The 11,358-nt window shown below is 29.6% G+C and overlaps 1 protein-coding gene across 1 annotated transcript; it reads right to left on the bottom strand.

Moving 5' to 3' along the window:
* Positions 1 to 2,149: 2,149 nt before the first annotated feature.
* On the bottom strand, positions 2,150 to 4,770 carry LOC123219736 (phospholipase A1-II 7-like). The gene is made up of 6 exons (XM_044641718.1): positions 4,720 to 4,770; positions 4,085 to 4,180; positions 3,889 to 4,011; positions 3,115 to 3,198; positions 2,590 to 3,006; positions 2,150 to 2,293 (listed from the first exon to the last, which is right to left on the bottom strand). The coding sequence occupies exons 1-6, from the start codon at positions 4,768 to 4,770 to the stop codon at positions 2,150 to 2,152; spliced, it is 915 nt and encodes a 304-aa protein (XP_044497653.1).
* Positions 4,771 to 11,358: the final 6,588 nt, after the last annotated feature.

Here is an 11,358-nt window from a genome sequence, read left to right as displayed (position 1 = left end):
GAGATAGTTATATTAAAATAATAATTTAATTATACATTTTGTGACTAACATTATAGTTGTCAAATAAATTTTTTTACAAAATGGATTAAATTATTATGCAACCAAACGTTTAGTTCTCAAAACAAAATTATTTACAACTAAAAAATTAGTTACAGATTATGTCAAAACATCATTACTTGCAACTAAAAATTTAGCTGCAAAAAATTAATTTTAGTTATATATTTTGCAACTAATGTTATAAATGACAAACAAATTTATTTACAAGTAAAAATTTTACTTAGTAAAATAACAATTTATAATTATTTGCAATTAAAAATTAGTTATAGAATATTAGGTTTACCCCTATTCTGCAACTAAAAATGTAGTTACCAACACATAATTAATTGCAACTAACAATTTAGTTGCAAAATATTAATTTTAATTACATATTTAGTGACTAACATTTTAGTTGTTAAATCACAATTAATTGCAGCTAAAACTTTAGTTGCAAAAAATTAACGTTATTTACACATTTTCTGACTAACGTTATAATTGTCAAACAAATGTATTTACAACGAAAATTTTAATTGCTAAAATAACTAAAAGGAACTAAATACTTAGTTGCCAAAATAAAATTATTTGTAACTAAAAGATTAGTCGCAGAATATTAAGTTTATCTCTAATGTGTGACTAAAATTTTAGTTCTGAAAACATAATTGAACACAGAGAATTTCTGGTGAGTTTTGTTGGGTTTCATTTGAATTCGTGTTTTGAGTAATTTAGGGTTTCTTTTTAGAGTTCAATTTCTCTGGTGAATGTGAAGTGTTTATTTTTGGTTTTTTTAAGCTGAAAAGATACAGTATTTGTGGCTGGAAGTGTGCATTTTGGGTTTATAGTTTATAATTAAAAGTCACTCTTTGGTGTATGAAAAGCTAAGGATTTTTTGAGTTTGGGTTGAGGAATGTTTTATCCTCAATTTATTTTGGCCAAGAAAGGGCCTTTAGGGACTATATGGATAGCTGCTCATTTAGAAAGGAAGCTTAGAAAGAACCAGGTGACTGATTCTGATATCAGACTCTCAGTAGGTTAGTATACCAATTGCACTTACTGTCCAGCCATCTTTTGCTTGGTGTGGTGACGATTTATTCTAGACAGGTGAATTACCTTTTTGATGATTGTAGTGAGGCTTTCCTTAAGATAAAGCAAGCTTTTCGTTTAACTGCAGTTGATTTGCCGCCGGAAGAATCAACTGAACCATGTCATTCTATCACAGAATGTACACTAACTGTAGAGAGTTTAAACTCATCTGAATCCTTTGGACGATCAATGTTATTAGAAAAAAGAAGCAATGTTTGTGGTTACAAATCAAGCTTTGACCTTGTCAAAGTATCAGTCTAGAGGTTGATTGGTTTGACCCAATATTTGAACCCAATTTAATACAATTCATCCAATTCAATCTCGTGAGGAGAGATTAGTTAACTAATGTTTTATAATATTTTTAGACAAATTATACATTAATAAAATATATAAGAGAAATTGAGTATGGATGAATATCTCACATTGTTTGTGAATGATATTATAACCAAGAACGAAACCACGTGGATGGTAAAGAGGCTCTTATAGATTTTTTTTTTCTTCAGCTATACCTAACTAGTGTATGGTGAAGAAGCTGTTTGTTTTTTTAAGCCATGCGCAACTGGTTGCTTAACTATATTGATCTTTTTAAGAGTAGCGGTTAAGAAATTTATTAAATACCAAGAAAATCTCACATTTCTTCCACACACACACACAACACAAGGCTGATTGCTCAAATGGCTTTCTGCATAGGTCAACACACACAAATGTCCCAAGTAGAGGGTTTTTTTTTTTTTTTTTCTCAGTAGAGAGGAGTGAAGAAAATTCATAACCCGGCGCTTCCCCAGGGAGAGGCTTTTTTTTGGCTAAGTTGAAAGGGGATAGAGAGAGGCGTTTTTTAATTTTTTTTCCAGTAAGTGGAGAGGGCGAGCGATATGGCAGTGTACAAAGTTCCTTTGTTGACATTTTCAATGCGCAAGAGACGTAGCTTCCTCCCTGGTAAATGCTTATTGAATTCAGTCTGGAAGGTTACGCCTCTGACCTCAGGGCTCCCAAACACAAAAGCTGTGACCGAAAATTCCTTATTCTCTGCATTCTAGTTAGGCTTATTATATCCATTGCAAACTATATCAGATGCGTTCAATGTAGCAAGAGTTGCGCCTAGACTATATCCCGTTATTGTTACACTGATTTCCTCGTCTTGGCATAAATTTATCAATTTCTTAACTTCTTCGATAACCTAAATAAATGAAACATAAAAAATTAATATTTATAAACCCTACATTAATGGAATGTCCAAAGACTAATAGGAGTGAATCTGATCCAAACTTATTTAGCTTAAATTTATCATTGGACTTAAACAAACCGATCTTAAATTGAAAATCTAACTTAATTTGAGATTAATTTGTTTATCTCTTTGATAAGACTTTTTATCCCACTAGTAATACTATTCATTCTTGCAGTTCAATTCGAATCGAATCCTTCTTAGAGACTAAAGTAATTGAAATCATAGATATAATAATATAAAGCATTTGCCTGATCTCCAGCACTTTTGTTGTCGTGTTCTTTGTTTGGGTGTGTGTAGATGGAGTAAAATCCATAGTGCACCTCAGTTTTAGGGACAGTCGGAAATATGGCTTGAGCATGGGTTTGGAAGAAATTAGCATTCCTTTCCCACTCTGCATTATTGTAAGTTCCTCTCCAGCAAACCAAAATGTCTCTCCTACCTAATGACTTCGCTCCTTCATCTGTAGCCACGGCCACATAACCAATCCAAGCAGATCTGTCTGGAACTAACAATTCGATCGAGAAAGAAACATTGACCAATGCGTAGATATACCTTTTTACTTGGTATATTTGGTATTTCATTGCTTTGCCTTTGTCTGGGCCAACTTTAGAAAAAAAACTCTTTTTCTTCATGCATGGGAAGTTGACACCCCAGTGAATTTTCATCTTTAATCATGCAGTCATAAATAGCATCAAGTCTTTCACCATAAACAGTTATAAACTTGCTAAGGCTAATGTTGAGAGGATCCAAGAGACCATGCCACTTATTCTCACCATTAAGCTGCAACAATCCTTCGTTACTGGCTGAATGAGGATTTTGTTGATGACAAGTCCCTTCTTCATATGTTCAGTATCAGTCTGTGCCATAGAGATTTTCGTGACCCCAGATCTATGATCACAAGGGCTTATAAAGTCACCAACTACGATCTTTGTCCATTCGTTTATAAGCATAAAACTCAAATCTTGTGTGCATTCAATTGGCTCTTGGTTGGGTAGCAGGAAGTTTCAGCTTCACTAGTTGGTCAAGCCCCGAATTATCCTCTTTCTTCCTTAAGATAAATGAAACTTCGTAAGAAGTCCTTGGGGTGAACATGTACATAGGGAAATTCTTTTTCAACTCAAGCAAAGGTATGTTTACCGCCTTAGCCACTTGAACACCACTACCAACAAAAACAACTTGCGTACAATTAGTACGCAATAGTGAATTTGATCCAAACTAAGCTAAGCCTGTTACCAATTGAGTGTAGATCAAAAGCATAATATTCAGCTTAAATTCAAGCTTATTCCAATTAGTAAATAGTGTTATTAAGGATCGTGGACAGTATAAAGAGTGTCATCAAATGATAAACACAATTACATCAATAGGATAAATAATATCACAAAATGATAAACGAGTTAATCCGAGTCAAGCAACTATAATTAAAGTTTCAATTTAAAATTTTCATTCAAACCGAGCTATAAATTTGATTCGAACCAACTCAAATAGAATCCACTCATGTTAGTAAGAGAAAATTAAGGTACAATTAACAAAATTTAATTATGTATTACATGCTCAGTGTCTTCCATGGAAGTCCAGTTCCAATGACGTTGATCATCTTTCCAAGCAATTGAAAGACCCCTTGCATACAACTCGAATACGTTGGCATTGATAATCTCGTCAAACCAAAACTTCTGCAATATCGAATTATTTTTTAAGTTGATTGTTGATCTAAAAGTAACCATGAAAATGACATAGGGAACTTACCTCTGTCTTTTCATTCAAGAAAACGCCAGCATGAAGGCGATCAAGAATATCTGTAGAGTCAGCATTGCTAAGAATGACATCCAAATTGTCTGGGACCTTACATGAAGCTATCTCATTAAAAGTTATCTCTTACCACTTACCAGTGCTCTTCTTCGCCAATGCACACTCTTAGAATTTATAGGATCAATGAGATGGATAAATATATTACCTAGCTATATTCTATTTGTAATCACATGATGCCAACCAATATCCTTGTTAGAAATATGTAACCAAGTGTATTGAGTAATATTTATTATTATTATAATATATAGGCCAAAAGACTTATTCCCATCCAAGGTTTAGTGCAAACCAAAACTCTCACCCGCTAATTTTCAAAAATCTAAATACTCATTCATCTATTAAATTTCACTGTTACTATCAAGGGTAAAATTGTTATTTAAAAAATTTATTTAAAGAAAACAAATTTATCTCTTTTTTTACACCCTAGTTTTGAAAACTCGAAATTCCCCCTCTGCCTTCATATTTCACAGGTTTAAAACTGACTTTTTCCCCTAAGTCTAGAGTTTGTAACATCCATATTTTTTCCATTTAGAGCCACCCCTCCAACCTTCTAAAAAATCTCAGTTTCAACCCACTTCAAATTCAGCTTCCAGATTGTTGTTAGTGACCTTCTCCCTCCTAGCCATTTCCTTAGTCTACCTAGTCCAAGCTATCAGAATCCATCTCCCTACCATTTCCCTCCTAGCCAATGTCTTCATCTCTAGAGACAAAGACGTCCTCTCCATCATCAAAAAATGATCATCGAGGGAATGCATCTAAACATCTTAAGAGTTGACAAAGAGAGGCCAGCGATGTGTGATGTTGGCAACGGACCAAAGTTACACGACAACAAGGAAAGCTATCGCATCATAATCTTGACAAGGCAAAGAGACTCCGTTGGAGAGAGAGGTCGGGCGGACATTGGAAGGGAAGGGAGGCACAATCTCGAGCAAAGGAGTCGATTGTAGAAGGTCGTCGGAATGTGCAGAAAGTTGAAAATGAAATGGGGGGTTGAAATTGAGCTTTTTCAAAAGGTTGGGGTGGCTGTGAATGTGAAAAATATGGAGGTTGCAAACCCTATACTTGGGAGAAAAAAGTTAGGCCTTAAACCTAGCAAATATGAAGGTAGGAGAGAATTATGAGTTTTCGAAACTAAGGTAAAAAAAATAATTTTTTTCTTTAAATAAAATTTTTAAAAGAAGATTTTACCTTTGACAATAAAAGTGAAATTTAATAAACAAGTGAATATTGAGATTTTCGAAAATTATCGAATGGGAATTTAGGTTTGCACTAAACCTTGGAAGGGAATAAGTCTTTTGGCCTAATATATATAACATAAACATCATAATTAAAGACTTAAGAATAGTCTTTGTTTATAAAAAATCATGACATTCATTTTCATTAACATAAAAAATCATGCAAGTAGTCTTTCTTTAGATTATATATGTTGTTTCCATTGCTCTAAAGTTGTTGGAAAGAATACATCATATAACATATAAAAATAAGAGTAATGTTATGCGTATAACTTTTATACATAACTTCATTTATAAATAAGGATATATCCCGTATGATTTCATAGTTAAAAATTAAAAATAAATCAATATCTCATATCACTGTTTATATAAAAAAATTATATATATAATTTTATTGTAAAAATAATCCCTTCATCTAATCGAATAGAGAATATAGTTTATTTTATTTATAACATTATTACATATCTCATCAATAATATTGTTTATCTCACTTATAATTGTTTAAAATAACAAACTTAAACAATTTCAATTTTAAATTGAACATTATGAATTCGAGTTATGAAATAAGTTCATTTTTTGTGAAATGATATAAATTTGAATTAATTTAAATATTCAAATTTTAAAATTAGTCTAAATCAAATTCGAAGTAAAAAGTTTCACCTTCAATTCATTCATTTTAAACTGACTTTTTGAATTGATAGCAATGTTCAGAATCGACCTGAATAAAATTCAGCCTTGAAATTATTTCCACTCAATAAATGCATTGGTATGTGACGGCCTTTTGAATTTGAAAAACATGGATGGCTTAAGAGAGTCATGGTCAATAGAGATGGCCTGTCCTTATTATTCCATGAGGTCCATATGAGTAACAAGAGGAAATGGGTTATATGGGCTTAACTATGAAAATATGAAGAAAGCCCAAAAAAGGACATTTTACAGCGATTTACAAACAAGGTTAATATCATAAATAATTATATGTAAATAATAATATATTATTATATAATTAGATAGTTTAAATTAAAAATAAAATAATATTTAATCATATAATAATAGTATGAGGCTACTCTCAAAAGAGTTAACTATGTCAAGATCTGAATTTTAGTTTATTTGAACATTTGAGTTTAAGTCAGTTCATACCACATCTAAACAAAGGTATATTTAAGTTAACTTTTAACCCTAACTAATTAATTTTAAACTAACTCTTTTGAATTTATATTGATTTTAAGTTGGGTTTTGCTCAAAAGGAATCTAACTCAAGTCTAACATATGACACAATGAATACATAGGTTTCAGATGGTCCTGAATTTGAAAATCATGTGTCATGGGCCAATAGAGATGGGCTTTGATCATTATTCCCAGCGGACCAATACGAGTAACAAGGGGGATGGCCCATATGCTCCCAACTCTAAAGATGTGGAAAAAAAAAAAGCCCAAAAAAGGAAATTTAACAAATATTTGCATGAGGTCAATATCATAAACAGTATTAATGTTACTATCAAGAGAGTGTATTGAGCAACTGGTGCAGTTAAATGATCAGTGTTATTATAGATATTTATATATTTAAAGTGAATATGCATAATTTTATTATTAAATCATAGACTCTTGACTCTGTATTTGTTAAACACAAATGAGTTGATACAAACCGAGCTTTAGCTCACACATTTTTTGGTTTAAATTCGGTTAAAATAAAAATAGATTAATTTAAATTTGATTCAAGTTTATCAAACTAAAATTGAGAATAACTAAAATTTGACTCAGTCTTTATGTTCGAAGTTTGAAGCTCTACTCAGATTTGTGGTTTAGATTTACGGCTTAAGTTTGCGGATTATTAATAAAACGATATTGTTTTGTCTAATAAAAGATAAAACGACATTGTTTTGACAATTTTTTGATATAACTTGCACAAAAATGAAATCGAACTCCTTATGGTTCAAATTTAGCTCAATTTAAGAAATGAGTCAAGTTTCTCTATTTGAACTCAAGTCAAGCTTAACCTAAATGAATTTATCCAAATGGAATCGAGTTAAGTCAACTTTCAAGATCGAATCAGTTCGGTTCAAGTCTGACCTACACACAATATGAGAGTTAGATTATATTTTAACCAAACCTAAATAACTCAAATTTTAAATGATCGAAGGGCCAAAAAGGGGAGATAAATTAGACAATTTAAAACACTTTTTACCAAATTTATGTAACTTAATAAATGTTGATTATTTTTAATGCAATTTATGAGAATGTCAATAAATATTTCAAATAATCAACACAATCAAATAACATATAACACAAGATATAAGTTTGACGGATAAGAAAATTAAACACGTGATGTACAGTGGTTCGGTACAACCTGACCAACGTCTACTCCTCTAAACTATCTCTCTTAGGGGTCGTTTGGTTGAAGTGTTTTAAATATTATCTTGGTAATCTATCTTTTATTACTTATATTACCTTGTTTGGTTTGTCAGTAATAAAATAATACAGTCTATTACTAACGCTAACGTGTTAAGTAATATAGATGATAATCTGATTACTACTTTTACCTTAGCTATTAAAATATTATCAAGTTAATATTGATTTTATTATAATTATATTATTATTTATTAATTCTTAAGACAAAAATAGATATATTTTTAATTAATATAACAAATAATATAAAAATAATTATATTCAAGAGCATTTAAGTAAAATAATTTACTATTATTCTTTTATTACCGTTAATCAAATATATTGATTATTTATACCATCCATTTTTACTAAATTTTATCAAACATAGTAATCATTTATATCTAGTAATCTTTTTAATAATCTATCTTCAAGGTAATCTTCCTATTTTGGTAATAAAACATTACCCAAACCAAACGCCCCCTTAAAGTATTATACTAATCCTTAGTTGAAAAAACCCGACCAAACTTTTCTTCACAATACAAATAGCTTCCAAGATACTATTAACCTTTACAAATATTAGAACTCAATTTCTCTTACTAAAAATTTTTCTAGCTTCAATAAAAGTGAAACCCACTCTTTTATAATACAAATTTATATGAATTCAAAATATAATCTCTCTCAAAAAATGTAGATAAAAATTTAACTTTAGTACAACCCAATATAAATGAAATCAAGTAAGTGTATAAGTAAGAGTTTTGCTTAAAGAAGAGCATTTGCATGTAAATAGTTCAAAAATGATTTGCTCTCAAATATATGAAAGTTCTTGATGGCAAAAGTCATTTTCAAGTGGATTTGATTGATTTTATATAGGGAAAATGAGGAAAGTTAATATTGTGTACAAAACTAATTGTTTTAATTTTTCAAAAAATATAGAATTCGATCAATCTGATGTGACATAATACTTTTGTGACATCCACATGACACTAGTAGTTAGAAAATTCATAACATAATTCGGTCGATCAAAAAGAATTTGATCGATCAAGTTTCTAAAAACGAAAATACATGGCTTCTGGATGATCTGATAGCTACTATCAAAAAATTTGGTCAACAAATTTTTTTCCATTTTACCCATTAGATTTAAAAAATATTAGTTCCCCCTAAACCTTTGAAAAGTAACAATTTAACCCATTTTGGAAAACTTTTGAAAAACCAACTTTGAGATATGAAATTTTAGTATACAAAACTTCATAATTTCAACCGAGTTAATGAAATTTGATAAAAATTTGGCTTAGCTCAATAAATTTGAAAAACAATATTTTAACCCAAAAATTTGAAAGATACGAAAATAAATTTTTAAGTGAGCTTTTATATGCAAATAAATATTCTAATCAAGACTAATACTTCAAAATTACAATAACATATACTTACACTTGAACTTTTGTTCAAATCTTCAAGAATTTTTCGTTTTGAATCTTGTCTTTGATTTCCATCTTAATACTCTTTTAAATGTATTAAATGAATTTTTGTAATATAAACTCATACTCAAATGAATTTTTGAGTCGATAAATTTGAGATCAAATTAAATCCAAAATAGTTAATATAAGATCAGTTCAAGATTGACAAGTTAAAACTCGAATTGGGTTAAAAAATAATTTAACTTTAGATTTGATTCAAATTGACTCAATATTGACTTATTTAATCTAAACTCAAATTCAAATTTAAATAATTTGAATCAATTCTAACCCTACATAATAAACTTAATCTTCTCATGTTTTTAACTTGTGTTAATTGTGAATGTTAAAACAAACTCGTATAATAATGTTAAACACATTATAATTGAAGAGATCAAAACAATGCTTTAAAGATTTTAAATAATATTTACTTAATGTTATTAACATTACTCTTATCTTATTTATTGTGCATCAAATAAAACTAAAGTTGGAGTTAAATTGGCCAAACCCAAATAAGGTTCAACTCTAAATTGACAAGTTGAATAAATCGAGTCTTAAACTTGACTTAATTTGTAAAATGTGGTTTAAACTTAATTCGAAATCAATTTGACTTTAATGAGTTTGAACTTAAATATATTTAAATCAGTTCAAAATTGACTTACTTATAAAAACAAACTCAATCTTTAGCTCAAACTCGATTTTGTTTACACTCAAATTTAACTTGTTTGACTCAAGCTATAATTCAAGATTTAGCAACTCGAATCAAATTCTACCCTAAATGATATGGTGATGCTCTTATATTAAAAGTAGTGTTATGTTCATAACTTTTGTATACAAATAATGATGTGTCATCGTATGATTAGATTGTTAAAAATTAAAAATAAAATAATACTCAGTTATATAATAACGTATTATTATTTGTATACAAAATTACGCATATAGTTTTATTGTTATACTAAAGACAAATTAATATATTGTCTCTCATTTTATGAATATTTTCTTCTCATTCCTTTCAATTTTAAACATTCATAAGAAATATGTAACAGTGTAAACCAGTTGAATTGAGCATCTCAAGCTTGATATTGGCTAGCACGATGAGCTTGTGAGTTTACAACTCCTGAATACCCCAAATATTTTCAAATATTACATTTAAACCTCTAAAATCTTGTTTCATGAGTTTGAACATAGGTGGTAATTAATAAATATATAGTTCATAAGGATTAAATATTACTATAAAATTTAAGTAGTTTAAGTAAATTTTTTTGGAGTTGAGCTTCAACTATCCATTCATATCTTGTGTTCAAGTTCAAGTCGAGATATTACAAGCTTGGCAAGCTTAAACTCCCCCTGAAATTAATTGAGTCAAGTTCGAGCTAAACAAACACTACTAGATTAAACTTGATTACTCTTTTAAGAATATGAACCATGTACCATCACATCAAAATTATGTAATTACTAGCTTGATGTTGCGAAGTCATGAAGTTGACTAAGTTGGAGAGAACAAAAATTTGCGACTAGAACTTAAACGTTCACAAAGAATATGCAAACAAGTCGAATCCAGCTCAAGTTTAGCACTCAAGCATAATGGTAGCTAGCTTGATGAGCCATGACTTGTGCATACCCCTAATGGTTTCCAATATTGTATTTAAACTCTTGAAATATTGTTTCGTGGCTTTCAATATATGAGGTAATTAATCAATATATATAGTTAAATTTGAACTAAGTTTATCCTAACTTGAGTTCGACTCAACTTGAGGAAAGTTGAACTTGAACCTAAACTCGAGTTTTTCTCAAAATTGTTCGAGTTTAACTCGTTTGAGGGAAACCGAGCTCAAGTTAGCTATAGTGTTGAGCTAAACTAAGTTTAAGTTTGATGTAGTACTATAATAAAGTAAAAAAATAACATCAATTCAGTGTGTATTATTCAAAAAATATCATTTTAGTTAATTTGAATATAATTTTTTCAGACTTACAAGCTTAATGAGCTAAACACCTTTCAAGCTCGAAGTCAATAATATTAAACTTTTAAGTTTTAGTTCAAATATGAATTTATTTGAACTGAGCTTGTTTCAAGCTTGTTCTAACTGAACTCAAAAAACAAGTTTGAATGATCTCAATTTGAATTCTTCCAACTGAAACTATAAATTAT

Source organism: Mangifera indica, chromosome 6, assembly GCF_011075055.1.
Source record: "Mangifera indica cultivar Alphonso chromosome 6, CATAS_Mindica_2.1, whole genome shotgun sequence".
In the NCBI taxonomy this organism is placed as follows: domain Eukaryota; kingdom Viridiplantae; phylum Streptophyta; class Magnoliopsida; order Sapindales; family Anacardiaceae; genus Mangifera; species Mangifera indica.
Note: the sequence above shows the minus strand (reverse complement) of the source record. Positions and strands in the feature narration are given on the sequence as shown.

Bases quoted from the DNA above. Each gene is read 5' to 3' on its own strand.
- LOC123219736 (XM_044641718.1), bottom strand. From the start codon at position 4,770: ATGGCTAGGAGGGAGAAGGTCACTAACAACAATCTGGAAGCTGAATTT. The intron at 4,012-4,084 runs GTAAGTTCCCTA...TCGATATTGCAG, and splicing joins TCTTGAATGAAAAGACAGAG to AAGTTTTGGTTTGACGAGAT. The intron at 2,294-2,589 runs GCAAATGCTTTA...TCATTTATTTAG, and splicing joins ACAAAAGTGCTGGAGATCAG to GTTATCGAAGAAGTTAAGAA.